Source organism: Callorhinus ursinus, unplaced genomic scaffold, assembly GCF_003265705.2.
Source record: "Callorhinus ursinus isolate GAN/ISIS: 27379988/994484 unplaced genomic scaffold, GSC_fseal_2.0 scaffold24, whole genome shotgun sequence".
NCBI lineage: Eukaryota > Metazoa > Chordata > Mammalia > Carnivora > Otariidae > Callorhinus > Callorhinus ursinus.
In genome coordinates this window covers 8213337-8231944 of record NW_027397086.1, presented here as the reverse complement: position 1 = coordinate 8231944, position 18608 = coordinate 8213337, and the positions used below count along the sequence as shown (strand labels likewise).

Sequence of the window (18608 nt, the reverse complement as noted above, 5' to 3'; positions counted from 1 at the left end):
TTATTCCCCCACTGTGCAGTCGGGAAATCAGGGACCGCTTCTCTGGCCATGAATTCTAATGAGCTGCTAAAGATGCCGAAGGGTGTGTGCGCATAGGCGTTTTCTTTCCCCTCCCCCCTTTCTTCCTTTCCCAAGCCCCCTCTTCTCTTTCCCCTCCTCCTCCTCTATCCCCTCCCTCTGTCTCAGTTCTGCAGTCAACGGGGCTGAGGCACATTCCTGCACTGCAAGGCTTTCTGTTAAGGATGTTTTGTGGCTTTTGTTTGGATTGCAGCATGCAGAATTACAGGTAACACTCTGAAATCGAGCTAGACAGATAAATTCTGTTGAAATGTTTTCAAAGAGGCGAAATACTACATTGGAATCAGTGAAGAAAATAAATTATCTTAAGTAATTTTATTAGTGGTAGTTATGGTAAAATATTTTCGGAAATGCTGTAAGCAGATTCCTTTTCTTCCCCCAAAAGGCTCAAATGAAAGGAAATGGGGTTAGATTGATCTGGCTTGCGATTGATTTTGTTTTATGTTGATCATGAAAGCTTGCTGTTGTTGCTCCTCCTCTGTAGAGTCAGGACCAGTTATGTGGGGTGCCGCTGAGAGTAGCCATGAATGGTTGTACCGGGTGGAGTGGGATGGAGTGGGAGGGTTGATACCAGCCTGAACTAGCCAGGTTCTTTGATCAGGGCATTGGATGCAAAATGTAAAATGCTCTCTCCTTTTCTTCTATCAGCTATTCAGAGGAGCCTCATTACAACTCCTGCTGAAGCTCCTAATCTTCCTCCCTTCTCTTCTGCCCCTACCCCCTACCCTCATTGGCCTGAAGACATTGTACCCAGAGTTTGCCTTACTCCCCTGGTGCTATGTGTATGGTAAACCTGGTACTATGGCCGCATCTGGGACTGGCCAGACAACTGCTGCTGGTTCTCCCTATTCCAAGAAGGATTTAAAGGGGAATTGTACTGCAGGCAGTGCACCAGAGCAGCATCAGGAGCTTGGGGACTAAGGTTCGTCTGGCATTATTACAGACCCACAGAGCTGACCGCAATGACTGCAGCTGCTCCTCTGAACTGTTGGCAGCAGCCAAGCGGCAGCATGAAGTGAGAGATCACTCCCGAGCTCAAGATGAACTCTACCTTGGATGGTAATCAGAGCAGCCACCCTTTTTGCCTCTTGACATTTGGCAATTTGGAAACTGTCGATTTTTGCCTTTTGGAAGTATTGATTATTGTCTTTCTCACTGTATTGATTATTTCTGGCAACATCATTGTGATTTTTGTATTTCACTGTGCACCTTTGTTGAACCATCATACTACAAGTTATTTTATTCAGACTATGGCATATGCTGACCTGTTGGTTGGGGTCAGCTGCCTGGTCCCTTCTTTATCACTCCTCCACTACCCCCTTCCAGTGGAGGAGTCTTTGACTTGCCAGGTATTCGGTTTTGTAGTATCCGTTCTGAAGAGTGTCTCCATGGCCTCTCTGGCCTGTATCAGCATCGATAGATATATTGCCATCACTAAACCTTTAACCTATAATACCCTGGTTACACCTTGGAGACTACGTGTGTGTATTTTCCTGATTTGGCTATATTCCACCCTGGTCTTCCTGCCTTCCTTCTTCCACTGGGGCAAACCTGGATATCATGGAGATGTGTTTCAGTGGTGTGCAGAGTCCTGGCACACTGACCCCTACTTCACCCTCTTCATTGTGGTGATGTTGTATGCCCCGGCAGCCCTCATTGTGTGCTTCACCTATTTCAACATCTTCCGCATCTGCCAACAGCACACAAAGGAGATCAGCGAAAGGCAAGCCCGCTTCAGCAGCCAGAGTGGGGAGACTGGGGAGGTACAGACCTGTCCTGATAAGCGCTATGCCATGGTCCTGTTCCGAATTACTAGTGTATTTTACATCCTCTGGTTGCCATACATCATCTACTTCTTGTTGGAGAGCTCCACTGGCCACAGCAACCGCTTCGCCTCCTTCTTGACCACCTGGCTTGCTATTAGTAACAGTTTCTGCAACTGTGTCATTTATAGTCTCTCCAACAGTGTCTTCCAAAGGGGACTAAAGCACCTCTCAGGAGCCATGTGTACTTCTTGTGCAAGTCAGACCATAGCTAAGGACCCTTACACGGTTAGGAGCAAAGACCCCCTTAATGGATGCCATATCTGAAGCGGTTCAGACACTGAGTCACTGTGTGTGGGGTGTGTGTGTGTGTGTGTGTGTGTGTGTGTGTGTGTGTTTCCTTTTTATCTCTGTATTCCTAGTTCACTAGAAAATCTGGGACAAAATAATTAGACTCTAAGCAATAGCAAACAAATGATCCATCGAAAATACCTTCTAAGTTTGCAGAAATTATTTTCTAAAAAGTGTTTTGGCATCAGGAGAATCAGGACTGTGAAGATAAATTGCTCTTGGTTCCAGTTTTTGTAATGTCATGGAAATGACTACATTTTTAAGATTTAAAATAAAGCCCATATCTAACACCTCTCTTCAGCGGGCATGACTGAACCTGGGTGTGAAAAGCGTCAGCATTTTTAAAAAAGTCATTTTTTGTCGCTTTTCTGGGTTCTTTCCAGCTGTTTAGGCTGCATATGCAATTGAATTATTTTAATGGGGAATATTAAAAACCAGTGATGAATTAACAGGAGATAAAATTTTTCTTTATATATGTATGCCAAAGTAGAACTGTGCTGCAAGTTTCAGCACTGTCATTTAGAAAGCCAAATGTTTTATATTTTATGTCTTATTCTCATGAGAGAATTCTCAGTACAGTGAATAATGTGAACACCCAAACACTAATTTTTAAAATTTTGCAGTGCACCATAAATGAAGCAAAAGTGCAGTCAAATCATATAATTTTTATGAAAATTTGAGCTGCCCTCTGTGCCATGCTTCATGGAGATCTAAAGAACTGTGTGCATAGAAAGTGATTGTGTGGTGGTATTTTTGCCCATGCCTTTGGTATGTGTGTATTGACAGTATTTGAATTTAGATTGCTCTTTACAGCAAAGTGTGTTTTAATAAGCTGAAAAACAAATGATAGGTTAATTGCTGCGATTTTTTTTATAACGGTGAAAACATATAAAAGTAAATCTTTAGTCTTCTCTTTTTTTTAATCCAGAGACTTTCGAAATATAAGACTATCTGGGAGAAAGGTGTCCTAAGCAACTGAGTGAGAAAATATACTGTATATTTAACTAATACATTTATAAAATAGAAGGGGATTGAGATGTTCTCTTTGTGGTTAAATGGAATCAACAAAGTAGCATCTAATTCTTTTTAAAAGCAATCTTTTTTAGTGTTAAAGGAATGCACATTTGAATGAGAGAAGAATAAAGGACTTCTCCTTTATTGCGCTTCTCTTTCTGGAAAAAAAAAATCCTTGGATATAACAGTTCTTTACTTTCTTTTTTTTAAGCCAAAGTACTAGCAAAATCTGTAGGATGTTATTTACTGTTACTCTGTAGAATTATCGATAGTGCTGTGTATTTCTATGTACTAGTGATGTTTTCTTCAAGTGATTATCTTTAGAACAAGAAGTATATTTTTCTAAAAGGAGAGAAGGATTTCCCAGCAGCTCCAAGCATGAGAGTATTTCCTCTGCTTTTCTACTGGTTTTAATGTTTTGGAAGTCTTCAGGGGACTTATGTGATCTCTGCCTTTGGCTGGATGTTATAATCGTAATACAACAATGGTATTCAGTGAGATGGAAGAAACCCAAGGGAAATGGGTTAAAGTGAAGTTTTGAATCCAAGAAAGGACATGGATATTTATAAAACAGGGAGATAGGCTTTGGTTTTTTTGTCATATATTAGAAAACCTGCCTCCTTTTAAAATAAAGGGCAGCATTCTTATGATTTTAGGTTTTAGGTATCAGTTTGATTTTTAACCTCAAATGTGTGTTCTACTTAAACTACTTAATTTTAAGTGAATCAGTATTATGTAAACATTGAAATTTCAGATTCTGAATTCTTCCCAAAAACTTGCTTGCTCTTTATATTTACTATTAGAAAACTTGATTCCAAGCTATTTCAATATTTAGAACTCATTGAAATTGCAAGTTATTTTAACAATGAATGGCTCTGTTAAATTGCCATTTGAATTGGAAAACCTTTTCCCTTGGATTCTGAAAAATGGTTCTGTACATTTCTTCTTTATTTACATGGCACAGATCTAAAAGAACCAAAATTCCCTTTTCATACATGTTGGAGAATGTAACCTGTTCAGATTTGCAGTTTGCTTGTGAGTTTTTAGTTTAGCAAAGATGAGAATCTTAAAGATGATTTTTTATAGAAAACTGATGTTAAATCAGTGGATTTTTACTTTTGGGGGTGCTGAGCCCTTTTAATTTTTTCCTGCAGTGGAGTTCCATCTTGTGAGAAAAGAGAAAACTCTTTGGGAAAGATCTTATGGAAATTTTATGGAAAAGAGAAAATATCTGTTTGATTTTCTGGAAGTGGGCTAATCAAGCTGATCTTTTAATGACTCAAAAGATAACTCTTTTAATAAGAGCTTTTGTTAACAGATTTTTACATTTTTTTGTCCTAGTACCAAATTTAGATGTTATTAGAAATATTTTTTTCACATTAAAATCTCTGTCAATGTCTCAGCCTGAAACTAAAGTAGAAGCTATGTATAGTAATTTTAAAGAAAAATTCCCCCACTCCCCCAGCTGATACTTGTTTAATATCAGATGTCTTTCCAGTTTATTTTGTCTTCATTGGACTATAGAAAGTCTGTGTTTCATCCACTTATCAGTTCTTTTCTCACATTCATTGTCTTTACCGTTTTTTAATTTTTATTTTCTTACATTTGTGCATGTTGGGGGAGAGGGGATGAGCCTGGGTATAATCATTCAGTCTTCAGTGGCTAGGAGCATTTTCTCTGTGATACATATGGACAGTTTGTATTTAAATAACCTTTTCATCCTGGCATGTTTAGTGCAACAATTTGATGACGTTTGGTTTAAATACCAATCTGGCTAGTTCAGAATGAAAAAATAAATATATTTTTAGATTCAGTTACCTTGGGCTTTGGCAAGACAGTGCATTTAACTATATATGGTATATGACTGATATCAGAGGAAGCATAAGCTTTTGGTGATTGTGTTGAAATTATTTCATAGTAAATGTTCAAATAAGACAATACTAATTATTATATTTGTAAATTGTACGTTTTTATACAGTGATTTCAGAGAAAATGTGTTTTTTTTCCTCTTAGAACAGAAAAGCAGTTACAAAAGGACAAGTGGTCTACTTTAATGAAAGAACTGTCTTACACCAGAAAGGATATTTAAATTGTTCATGGATCTGCCGACTCCCAAATTCCATTTTGGAAAGGGTTTTCTTTAAGCGATATTGCTTGATGAATTTCTTTTTGAGCCTTTTTAAGGTCTTTTCCTTTTTACTTGAATAATGGTCTCAGTATTTTAAGGATTGGGAAAACTTGAATTTTTATACTATAAATGCATTGTCCACTCTTTGAACTTGAAATTGAAGCAACAGGGTTACAAGTTCCCAGATGGTAGAGTGGTTTCTGGGAGTGTTTCCTCAGCCTTTCAGGTTTGATTCAAAAATCTGCACAGTGGCTTTGTAGGAAATGTTTTAATTTTGCTTTGTGTTTTTGTATCATAGAAGACTTGTGAAATAAATTATTGGCAAACCAGAATTTATTGTTATATGAGCAGATTGTGGGAAGATTAAGGATGGGAGAATTGTGGCATTTATGATTTTTTAAAGTCTTCACAAATCATTCTCTGTGTTTTTGTATAATTTTTCCATTTCAGGTGGAAGGAAACCTAATTATTTTATATTAAATGTACATATTATTAACATATTTTGCACATCTTGGCATTATTCTAGACATTTCTTATAGCTGCAAATGAGTCGTTAGGCTTTTCTTCAAAATTTGGGTGACGAGGGCACCATGATATGATTAAAATGAACTTTGAACTGAGAATAAAAAAATCTAGGTTTCTGTTTCAAATTAACTAGTTTTGTAAGGGCAAATCACTTCTCTAAGCACTTAATTTCTTCTATAAAAGGAGATAATCTCATCCCTCATAGGGTTACTTTGACAACTGAATTAGATATGGGTGTAAAAATACTTTGTAATACATGAAGTGCTTTGCAATAAAAACAAGTACTATTATTTGTATCTACCATGGTTTCACATCTAAGGAAGCCCTACATAATGATTTGGTGTCCCCCCCACAATAAGGTCTTAGAAGCTCAGTGCGGGGTTAGCAATTCCATGCTTTTTAGCAGTCCCAAATTTGGGAAGAGAGGCATGATAAACCCTCACCTTTCTAAAATGACAGTAGCATTAAATTCAACATAAAACTGTTTTCGTTTACTTCCTTTACTTGTCTGTAAAGTCTCTAAAGGCAGGAACAGTGTAGTGTCTCTTCATATCTTTGTCCCTAAAATCTAACATGGGACCTGGCTCAGAGCAGGAGTTCTGGTCAACTTTACGGAATTAATGAATGATTCTTTCTTATTTTTTATTTAATTTATTATTATTTATTCTTTCTTATTTCTTATTTACATCTAGTCACTATTATTATTACTTCTGGTGATTATAGAACAGTGATGTTCAAAAGGTGGGCCAGAGCCTGTAAGCAGTCTTCTCTTTGCTCAAGGCTATTCTTGACTCTAAATGATAAAAGGTATCTTTGTAGTACCAGGAGACTAGTGTGGGAATGTGCGTTCTTTGTATGCCAGGTAACTTGACTCCTGGAAACCCAGTAGCCTGGGCCAAGGGAACTTCAGGCAGTGCTGTCAAACTGTCAGTTTCTCCCAGCCTGGATAAGGAATATGTATTTGGATCACATCACCTTCTTGGCTCTGAATCCAGATAAGGTAGCCCGTAAAAATCAGTCACAAGGAAAGAGGAGGTATCCCTAGCTTGGTGACTAATTCTGTGGTTTTGCTTTGTCTTTCAGTCTTAACCAGTTTTCTAGGTTTGTCTTCTTTCCTTAACATGCTATCAGTCATGTATTCAGAGGGATGTGCTTCAGATGATACTGCTTGGAAGGTGTGGATAATTCTATTACACAATAACAGTGGCTTTAGGGAAAGTTGAAGACACAGTCAAGAAGCCCTTATGCAGCAGTCTCTGCTATATCCCAGTCATTGCAGCTAACTGGCAGGGTTATAAAGAAGGATGACATGATTCCTTTCTTGTAGAAATGCCTGCATATTTTAAATAATCAGTTTTCTTGTCCCTCTGTGCTCCCAAAATGCTCTCAGTCAGCCTTAAATCTTCTAAGCAGGAGATAAGAGGAGTCCAGTCTGGGGACTGATTATTTGAGGGCTCCCAAACTGTCATATTACCTGCCCAAGTCATTTTAAGTTGATGCCTGTCAGTCAACAAATCCCACCTATGCATACAGAGCTTTCAGTTAGTGTGTTTACTCCTCTTTTACAGTTAGCCAAAGATCACTGGTCTTTCGAGAAAGGCATCTCACATAATACACAGGCCCAAAACAAACAAAAATCAGAGGAAATAGAAACAGTGCAAGTCACAAAACTTTTAAAAGTAAATCCAATATATTTTCCAAAATACATTTTCAGAGAAGCTTTTGCATCCATTAAAAGAGAATAGGATGCCATAAAAAAATGAACAGAAAGAGATTAAGAAAGAGTTCTTGAAAGTATAATCAGATATTTTTTAAATCAGAAAAGTTGGAAGATAAAATTGAAGTAGGCCAGATAGTGAAACAAAAGACGATAACGTAGGTAACAACAAGACAGAGACTCAATAAAGGAGACCCAATATCTGGCTAACATGATTTTCAGAAACAGAATAGAGGGGGAAAATGAGGAAATTCTCAGAGAAATATCAGAAGAAAAATGTCCAGAACTGAAGGATATGAATTTCCATAATGAAAAGGACCAGGTTGGTGTATTAAAAAGATTTTATGATGGCAAATCATAAAATTTCAGAACACTGGGGATAAAGGAAAATCTTAAAAACTTCTTGGTCTGGAGTAGGGATGGGAGAGTGGGAACATACTAAGTACAGAGATCTGAATAGCACTGGACTTTCTGCCACATTGAAGCAAGGAGATAACAGGAAATAACTTCAAATTTTTAAGAAGTGATTTTTAACCTAGAATTTTATGCCCAAACTTTCATTCAAATGTGAGAGTAAAATAAACCCATTTTGAGATATGCAGGGTCTCAAAAATATTTACCTGCCTTACATCCTTTCTCAGTGAGTTACTGAAGGATATGCTTCCCCAGAATGATGGTTGAAATCAAAAAAGTGGAAGATAGAGAACCGAGGAAGTGGGGACTCCCAACACGGGACAGAGAGGGAGGGAATTCCCTTGGTGATGGAGAAGGAAAGCCATGGGGTATCAGCTGTGCAGCAGACCTGGAATCAGCTCATCCAAATTGGAGCAGAAGGAAGGAGGGCACTAGGAAGTATGTCTTTAGGAAAAAATAACTGAGAGGAATTTACAATTTTTATTTTATTTATTTATTTTTTTTTTAATTTATTGAGAGAGAGAGGTGTGTTTGGAGAGGGGGAGACAGAGAATCCTAAACTGGTTCCATGCCCAATGCAGAGCCCAATGAGGGGCTTGATCTCAACCCTGAGATCATGACCTGAGCTGAAATCAAGAGTCAGATGCTTAGCTGACTGAACTGCCCAGACACGCCAGGAATTTACAATTCTGTCAGATTTGTTGGGGAAGAATTGGTGATAGATATACATAGAATACTGAGGAGAAAAATGGAGCAATTAGTAACTGCAGACAAAAATGGAAAGTTAATGAAAAGAAGTCTAGTTATGATATACTCTGTGATTCATTTATGAACAATATTGATTTAACTAACAATTGTAGCAAAATTACATTGAGAGTCCAGGGAAGGAAAGTAAGTGTGTGTGGCAGGTGGGTGAGGTTAGGGACTATAACAAGTACAGTATCATCTCCCATACTAGATAGTCTGAAAAAAAAAAACAGAAAATAGCAATTTAAGTATTATATTTAGAAATAGGGAAAAAAAACAGCCAAAAAAAGAAGGAAAGAAAGAAATGGTTGCCTCTGGGGAGCAGGGAGCAGAGTGGGAGGAGTGAGGGGTCTAGGGTCTGCTGTTTTTCTTTGTAAGCTTTGTACTGTGACCTTTCCAACTAGGCAGGTGTATTATTTTTACAAAAAGCATAAACCACGTTTAGGAAAAGGCAAATAAATTTCAGCAGAAGCAGAGGGAAACCAGAAAGCATAGGTTTAGAACAAACTACTAAAGTAGAAAATGAGAACCTAATAGCACTCTGTTATCTCTGGTCCTATATAGAGCAACTTCCTATTCATCATCTCCTCTCATCCTCCTAGGAAGACAGCCAAAAGGGATATTTTCCCTCTTTTACAATTGTGGAAGCCTGGTTTGGGGACTATAAGACCTTTTTGATTCCAGTCTGCTACATCATGATGCCGCATAGGTATCTGTTTGGGTCTTTTTAGGTTTTTTAATTTTGGTTTTTACCAAGGGAAGACAGCAGACTGGAAAGCATCTTCTTTGACATCCTGGGAAGGATATCATGAAAACAAACAAGTGTGTGTGTGTGTGTGTGTGTGTGTGTGTGTGTGAGAGAGAGAGAGAGAGAGAGAGAGAGAGAGAGAGAGAGAGATGAGTATATGTATACTGGTATACAGGTGTCTATAGTACAAGACCTGGCAATTTGAGATGATGAGTGGAATGCAAAGTACCATGCGGTATTCATAGGTAAGGAGATGTGTGTTAGGTGAATTTCTTTAGAAGGCAGTATATGGGAAAAGTTCTGGGCTAGGTTCTGGGAAAAGTAAGATTTCTATAGTGTTATCTCTGCCCACCCCTTGAATAAGATTGCCGTAAGTATCCGGCTGGGCAGAGTTTGAGGAACCCAAAAGATCTATAGACAAAAGACTAATAAAGTGACCTATAATTATCAAAGCAACATATGACACAAGAGTGCCCTTTGCAGAGTAGAAGCACATCTTTATGTTAAATTACCATGATTGAAATCACTTAATGAAAGATTTATTGGGTTTGTTACAAAATGATTGTATTGGCTTTGAACAAAATAAAAAAGTAAGAGTCTTTTCAAAGTAAAACTTTAAATTCTGTGTCTATCAGCTTTTAATAAATACTTGTTGAATTAGTAAGATAATATTTTGGGGAGAAAGCAGAAGTTACAGCATTAAACAGCATGATTTATTTCTGAATTTTCTTCCAGAAAGACTGGGGAAATCCCCGCTGCCAAAACCATTTATTTATAGCTAGATCAAAAGAAAAAAATTGAGGCCATTTGTGGGTCTCTGTCTTCATTGGCCCCTGGGGAGCAGAATCTGAGTCAAAAGGCTTTTTCATTTTTAAAAGTTCTTTTTCTTCATGACATGATATTTGTAGTAATTGAAACCCTTCCTACTTAGATTATGTTAGCATCATGAATCGTTAACATCATTGTACTGAAGATGTGTGTTGTAGCCTACAGAGCACTGGAAATGAAGTTAAAACAGAATTTAGATACTAGTTCTGGCAATTTATTAGGTAATCTGAATCTGTCTGAACTTCAGAAGGATGCTCAAGTTTGAGTAATGATGATGCCAATATTAAAGGAGTTGGTTTAAGTTCAGCTACATGTTACATTAATGTAAAGCTCTTTACGTTATGACTGTGATTACTTTGTGCTCTTGGATCACTTTTCTCCTAAGATAAAGAGGAAAGTAGTGAAAAGAGCATGGATTTTGGAATCTCTGGCCCTTGGTTCTCTACTCTGTAAAATGCGCTTATGCTTCTTCATTAGAATTATTGTGAAATTCAGATACTGTACATTTTAAGTATGTAGAATTACATGATGGCATCAAAGAAACTCAGTAAAAGATTGCTGCTATTATTTCTTTGTCATACAGAGGTCAGAATCTCCCAATAACCTCCAGGGCCTGCCACCAATTGGCATATACTCAGAGGAAACTCCTGGGTGAATGTGGAGTGGCCCACCCTTTTTTGCAGGGATCATAAACCCCTCAAGTATTGCCATAATGGTTTGCTCCATCAATACACTGATGTTTTATGTATTTTGTCCTGCTTTTATAGTATGTTCTGCAGGAGGATTACTCCTATACAATTCTTAGACATTAAGGTACATATATTTAGATGTACCTCATCAGGGAACAAGTCATTGAGGCTTAGAGTAAGAGCTTTAATAGGTTAGAGGTAGAAAGGAAATTTGGGACTGCAATGGTGAAGAGGTATCCCTTTCGTTGAAATTCAAAAATGAGTTATATTAGGAAAAAATAAAGTCATGGCAAGGGGAGTTTTAAGCTTCAAAGCTCTGAATAAAGAGGGCTCATTTATACACTAAGAAATGGACCGTGTAATATGTAGTGATTAAAAGTATGTGCTTGAGAGGCAAACAGACTTGGGTTTGAATTCTAGCCCTGCCACTTAATAGCTGTGACCTACTACGACAAGGTACGTAATCCCTCTTAGTCTTTGTTGCCTAATAGCACTATTTTATGCAAGTATTAGGATTAAAGAAGCTAATGCATGTGAAGCTCTTGACCCACAGTAAGCATTCGGTATATGTTAACAGGTGCTGCTGTCTTCCTTGTGTGAACAGAGCAGCATGGATGAACCAGAGGTTTCAAGTTGAGGTGTAATGCAGAGTAAGGTCAGAAGGATAAATTGGGACTACCTAGTTTGGAATAAATGGCTAAGGGATTTGATTTTAATTAGGAATTGGAGATGCACTTAAGATTTTTGAGTAGGTAAATAACATAATATAGAATCCTAAAGTGACAGGGCTAGAAGACCCCTTAGAGGTTGCAATCTAGAGCCTTCCTTTCACAGATGGGGAGAGGGTGACTTAATTAGTTGCAGAATTGGGACTCAAATCCAGCCAGGTCTTATACCTCCCTTAGACTCAATCATACCACCAAAATAAGTCCAAAGGATTGTTCAGCATTTGTCAAGTGCTTAGAAAATGGGTGTTGCTAGCAGGGTTGGGGGAAAAAAGGAAACTATTCAGATTTTGGTGTGTTATTAAATAAAAATAGTCTTTCCATTGGTACTTTCAACCAAACCAATTAAGATTTGAAAAATCTTATTTAGTTCCGTTGATCACTGGCAACCACCTCAGAAATGTTGTTAGGGCAAGTGAAAATACATGGCATGGTTGGTTCTAGAAAGCTTTTATGGCTATTTATAGTATTTGTATTGCTGGTGAGATTAGAGGGTGAAGTTTTGCTTAAATAAAATTGAAGATCACTGCTTGTCCAGTATCTTTTAAAAGTGCTGTTTCCCAAGAACTTTTAATAGAAAAACATTAAAAAAATTTAATTCCAGGAGGGCTCTTAATACCTATGTAGAAAGGCATTACTACAAAGGTACTAATAGAGTTTGGTTGGTATTATACCTTTGTGCTGGTAAGTTTTAAGTTTTTAGGTTAATAGAAAAATATCTAAATAGCTAGAGCTTTATACATTAATGATGAAATAAGATAGCTTTTAAATATTTGTTTCTTGATCATTGTTTCTTAAGATTAGTTCTTTAGGGAAATACTAAAGTCTCAAACTTGTTCTTATTGAAACATTATTTTTACCTGAAAGCTATATAAAAATATATAACTAAAATAGATGTTGAGGGATGCCTGGGTGGCTCAGTCGGTTAAGCGGCTGTCTTCAGCCCGAGTCATGGTCCCAGGGCCCTGGGATCAAGTCCTGCATTGGGCTCCTCGCTCATCAGGGAGCCTGCTTCTCCCCCTCTCTCCCTCTGCTTGTGCTCTCTCTGTCAAATAAATAAAATCTTTAAAAAAAAAAAAAATGTCGAAACCCAGAACATAGAGTCTGTGAATATGTATATGAATGCAAACCTCTTATAGAATTCTAAATGCAGTTCAGCAGTTCACACATGGAGATGTTTGTGATTAATATCATTCAAACACAGATTCTCATTTAATTGTGTTAACTGTTAAAAGAGCGAGGAACTCTCTAGAGTTGTAAAGTCATTTTAATATATCTAGCCATTTTGTAGTTGCTGTATATTTTTGCTAAACTTAGTTCTCTAGCTTAAGAGTTATTTTCAGAAGAAACTAACTTTAAAACAGTATTTGTTAATAAGCATTATGAAATATGAATATTTTCTTAGAAATCGTAATTTGATTATTTGATTATATAAAAATAAAGCATGAGGAATGTGTCTTGATCACGTTTGTGTGGTGTATTATGAATGGGTGATTTTGAGATTTGGTTCTGGGCATATAATGCTTTATAAAATAAGGAAATAATGTAAGTCAAACAATAGAGTATTAAGCTATACTAAGAAGGCATTTGATACATGGTCTTACTCAGTAATATAATTGAAATAAGTATTTGGAAATTATCAGAGTTATCAGAAACATGTGTTTGAAATATGACTTTGTATATAATAGTTTTGTGACTTCAAATTTAGCTGACTCATAGATTACCTCCCCTACCAGCTTTTTAATCAAAATGACACTTTTTGTGTTCACTTTTGTCAGGTAACAGTTCATGAGTATTTCCTGCTTCTTGGGCCTCTCCATGATGGATTACTATGAAGAAGAAGAAACAATAACAAAGCAGGAAAAGGTTGACAGTGCAGTTAGCATTTATGCCTTATCTATACATGATTTGGGACCGTTTTGCCAAACATTGAATAATTTTCCTGTGGGAAACTTGAGCCCTAAAAGGAAATGAACATAGCTAAAAGACTGCATATCACATGGGACTTAGGTTTATTTTTAGAATGGCACTATAATGCCATATTTGGATTGAAACAATGTGATAGCAGTACATTATTTTATTAAAAAGGTATCTTTTCTGAAGAAGTCATCTAATTTTCTGTCACATTGTATGCCATAGAGTTAACGTAAGAAGTATGTAACTATTTAGCTGACAAGTGCTAAAGTATGTATTAAAGTTAGAGGCACTTGCTTGTCTGGCAGACATTACTGGAGCCTGTTTTCTGAGTCTGCTCTGTATAATATTCTCTGGCAGTTCATTGCCATAGTACATAGTTGTCTTTTTGTTGTGCATGTTCAGAGTAAGTTGTTTTCTTTATTGGATGGGAAAAAGAGTAAAGGAAAATTAGTAGCATTGGGCGTTGGTATAGTTATCTGATTGTCTGGAAATGGAAGAGCACTTTCCTAAATGAGACAAAAATAGAGAAACCCAAATGGGTTTTGCCTCTGAGAAATGATTTTTTTTTTTTTTTTTTAAAGATGATTAGCAAAGGTATTTCGTACTGAGCTCTACAGTGTTCTGGTTAGCATTGTTCATAGGTAAAAAAAGAAAAACACTTATTGCATCATTTATATTATGTGTCAGTTTTTCCTGCTACCTGATTTATCTTCTTTAAAATTTCATTTGGTTGAGATAAATTTATGATGTTGGTAATATACAGTGGATCTCTGAATTATGTACTAAAATTGCAGATCCCCCACAGGGCACTAGGTTCCAAACATGAAAACCTGCCAAATACACATTTTGTCCCTTGGCCTCTCTCCCAAAGTTGGAAATATGTCAACGTCATAAATCTCAAGTCTGATGGGAAAGAACCACCACTGATGTACAAGGTCTTATGATTAAGATACATGTTGGAATCCACCTAGCAATAAGGGAAAATGCCTTTTCTTTGAATAACTTGTAGAAGGGCCACATGTTGAGGTTTTCTTCACTTGTTTTTATGTTTAAGAGCATTATATATTTCTGTGTCTACATGTTGTTAGGGCCTTAATTGCTTCTGTTTTAAACCCAGTGAACAGCCTTTATCCAAGGAAGCACTTCCATATGAGTCAAAAGAAAAAGTGTATTTTCCCAAAGTCTCTGTCATGTTGGTTTTAGTTATAAGAGCTAGAAGACAAAAGCTTTTTTTTCATATGTTAAGAACTAAAAATGCCACTCACTGCTGATAAGGGAATTTGCTCACTTTTACTGTATGTTTATCTGGGTTAAGAATGTGAGTTAAAAAGCCAAAACAGTTGGGTTCCAGGCCCAGCTTCTCCCCTTTCTAGCCAGATGATTTAACTTCTTTCCCCCTTTGTCGGAGGGTTAAGATAGATCTGTCTGTATATAAGGCAGTTAAAACAATGGCAGCAGATCCGTCTTAGTTCTTGTTATTGTTGGTTAATTATTTTTAAGTCTGTAAAAGCAAATTTGTCGGTAGGAAATAAGTAGCCCTGAACCTTAAGTATCTCATATATCCCCTTGAGAATTCATTTATTCAGCAAATACTTACTGAATGTCTACCATTTGTCAGACACTCTTCTAGGAGCTGTAGATGGCATGTGAACAAAACAAATCTCTGCACTCGGGAAGCACGTCACAGTCTAGTGAGTCTTAAAATTCCTGAACGTTCTTCTTAGAAAAATACACGCAAAGCATTGCACGCAGTGTCAGAGAATTTATGGTAACCTGTAAGTCTGTTTATTAAATCTTCGAATACATCTCAGAAATCTCCAAAATTTCAGAAATCTCTAAGAATATCCTGCATACCTTCCTTTTATTTTGTCAGAATTCCTATGTGAGGCATTCCTTAAGAGGGGTACAGTATTTGATTTTTAAAGACAGAGCTATTGTTCAAGAGACAAAATAATTGTTACTGTTTTCCTTAATCATCTTTTTTGGCTCTGTCAAATTAGAAATGCTTAGATTTAACATGATCAACTGAAATAAAATTTCCAGATTTTGCAGATTTTTGTAGGACCATCTTGGTCTTGTCCAAACACAGGAACATCTGTTTTCATTAGCATAAAAGTCTTATTCTTTATTTTTTCATTTAAGCAATTCTCTTTCCAAAACATACAAAATTAAATTACAAATGGTGAGAGTTATATGTAATTAAGAGAGAATGATTATACCTCAAGGATGTGTTCAGTCCTCATTTATTCACTTATAAACATTTAGCACCCCTTCAATTTCTGTTTTCTTCTTTTGGGTTTTTATCCTAGGGGATTGTAAAAATTAAGTCTTTAAAATCATTTCTTACAAGCTATAGCTGACTTTTTAAGAGCAAAATATAACCTTTTTTTTTTTAAATTTCTGTGAAATATTGAAAAGAGAATATGGTGTAATCGATTTGAGTGGGGTTTTGCTGTTATCTGTTTTATTCTGTTTTCTTAAGTGTTACATGATGGCTTTTAACAAATCATTTATTTTTTTTTAAAAGATTTTATTTATTTATTTGACAGAAAGAGACACAGCGAGAGAGGGAACACAGCAGGGAGAGTGGGAAAGGGAGAAGCAGGCTTCCCACTGAGCAGGGAGCCCGATGCAGGGCTCGATCCCAAGACCCTGGGATCATGACCTGAGCCAAAGGCAGACGCTTAACGACTGAGCCACCCGGGCGCCCCTAACAAGTCATTTATTAACATTACAGACTAGTCCCAAGATCTTTTTCTTTAGGCAGCAAGCTACTTTGGAAATAATAATCTTCCCCGTGTTGGTTATTTCTCATGGCAGCCTTCCACTGCATTTTCTTTGTTTGGGTACTTTCTTTTTCTTCCTGCCATTCTTAGCTTTCTATTTTTCAACTTGAGTTTACAAAGGGTGTGTATTCAAAGGGTTTCCGCCAGTTCCCAGTACCTTGTTAATCCTGAGAAGTTACCCAGTGGGCCAATTCTCACAGTAAGGTATAAAAATAGTCATCCAGAAAAATTACAGAATGTGGTACCACTGTGATTTGAACTAATGGATGACTTTCAAAACTTAGATGGAGAGAAGAAAAAAGCATATAAGTATTATCATTTCTGTAGATTTTTCTCTACAGAAATTTTTTTTAGAAGAACCTTAAAAATTAAGTAACAAAGCCTCACCGTTGCTTTATATCATATACACTAAAAGGGTGTAAGAGTTGAGGCCAAGAGAGAAATCATCTATAAATCTTTCACATGAACAGAGCCTACTTTTGATTACTATTGAGCTTATACCCACAGCATTCATTTCACCAGTTTTATTCCACATATTCTGTTCAGCATTTTATTGAGTGCCTAGTAAGTGCAGATCATTACTGGTATGTGAACTTGGGTGGCTTAACCTTGCTAAGCCCAAACTTCCATATTGTATAAGGAGATAATGCAATTTTTTTCTTTTAATAAGCTATATTCAAGAGTGGTTTTAGATTTACAGAAATTGTGAAAATAGTATAGGGTGTTCCCATATACCCTGCATTCTTTCCCCTATTATTAACATCTTACATTAGTAACCAATATTGATGTATTAATATTAACCAAAATCTATACTTTATTTAGTTTTTTTTTTTAAGATTTTATTTATTTATTTAAGAGAAAGAGCACGAGCAGGGGGAGTGGGAGAGGGAGAGGCAGGCTCCCCGCTGAGCAGGGAGGCTGACATGGAGCTCCATCCCAGGACCCTGGGATCATGACCTGAGCCAAAGGCAGACGCTTAACCAACTGAGCCACCCAGGTGCCCCTATACTTTATTTAGTTTTGCTTAATTTTTACCTAATGTCCTTTCTCTGTAGTGGATCCAGGATACTATATTACATTTTGGCCTCATGTCTCCTTAGGCTCCTCTTGACTGTAACAATGCTTTATACTTTAACTTGTTTTTGATGACTTTGATGATATTAGGGAATATTGGTCAGGTATTTTATAGAATGCCCCTCAGCTGGAATTTATCTGTTTTTCTCATGAGATTATGAGTTTTGGGGATGAACACATAGGTAAAACACCATTTTCGTCATCTCTTATCAAGGGTAGGGACTATCAAGGTGACTCACCACTGTTGATTTTGACCTTGATCATCTGGCTGAGGGCATATTTGTCCAATTTTTCACTGTTAAGTCACTGTTTTTACCCCTTTCCATACTTTGTTCTTCCAAAGGAAGTCACTCTGCACTGCCCATACCAGGAATGGGCTTCCTCCAAGAGGGCAGCATGAAAGTTACTGGGAATTCTTCTGCATAGGGTATTTGTCTCATTCCCCCCCCCCCCGAATTTATTTAGTCATTTAATTATATAAGTATAGACTCATGGATTTTTATTTTATACTTAGGTTATAATCCCAGTACTACTTCATTTATTTTGTTTAAATTGTTCCAGCTTTGGCCATTGGGAATTCTTTCATTTGGCTCCACTTTCCCTTTGGCATACTCCTGTTGTTACGGATTTGTTTTCTTCATAGTCAGGATACAGGGGAAGCACTTCCTTACTCTCTGGCACTTGTAGATAGTCCAGGTTCATCTTGTATATTTCCTGCCCCAGTCTTAGAAACAACTATTTCTGTAAGGAGTCCTGGTTCCTTTTGTTGGTAACTGGTATTAGAAACCAAGATCCTGGCACTAGGTGTGCTCACTGCTACTGGATTTTATTGCTTCTAGGCCTTCTCATCGACTGACAGAGCAAGGAAATACCTGTGCAATAATGCCTTTTGATCAGTCAACATGTGGGTCCAGCAAACAGTGCATTGGAATTAGTATGGGATGGTAAACCTTCTGTATAGTTCTTTGCAACTTTAGATACAATTATCAGTCATACATAGACTAGAAGGAGGGTAAGACAAGTACATAAAAGACTATTCCAAAACAGCAGGGTAATTGCTATAAGGGTGCTACTAATACGGTGTGTACACTGATTGGTACACTT

General features: G+C 37.0%; 2 protein-coding genes across 8 annotated transcripts in view; both read left to right on the top strand.

Moving 5' to 3' along the window:
- RABGAP1 (RAB GTPase activating protein 1) overlaps window positions 1–18608 on the top strand; it is a 156967-nt gene that overhangs the window by 91919 nt on the left and 46440 nt on the right. Inside the window, exons 1-2 of one of the 7 annotated variants that reach the window (XM_025888533.2) lie at window positions 258–286; window positions 15263–15335. The exons of the other annotated variants lie outside the window; for them this stretch is intronic. Coding sequence (XP_025744318.2) covers window positions 273–286; window positions 15263–15335 — 87 coding nt within the window. The 5' untranslated portion in view covers window positions 258–272. Of the gene's footprint in view, window positions 1–257; window positions 287–15262; window positions 15336–18608 lie in introns of those variants that run through there. 7 annotated transcript variants of the gene reach the window in all.
- Window positions 199–15319, top strand: GPR21 (G protein-coupled receptor 21). The gene is made up of 3 exons (XM_025888546.2): window positions 199–286; window positions 727–2129; window positions 13506–15319. Exons 2-3 carry the CDS (start codon window positions 1119–1121, stop codon window positions 13560–13562), a joined length of 1068 nt encoding a protein of 355 aa, XP_025744331.2. The 5' UTR covers window positions 199–286; window positions 727–1118; the 3' UTR covers window positions 13563–15319.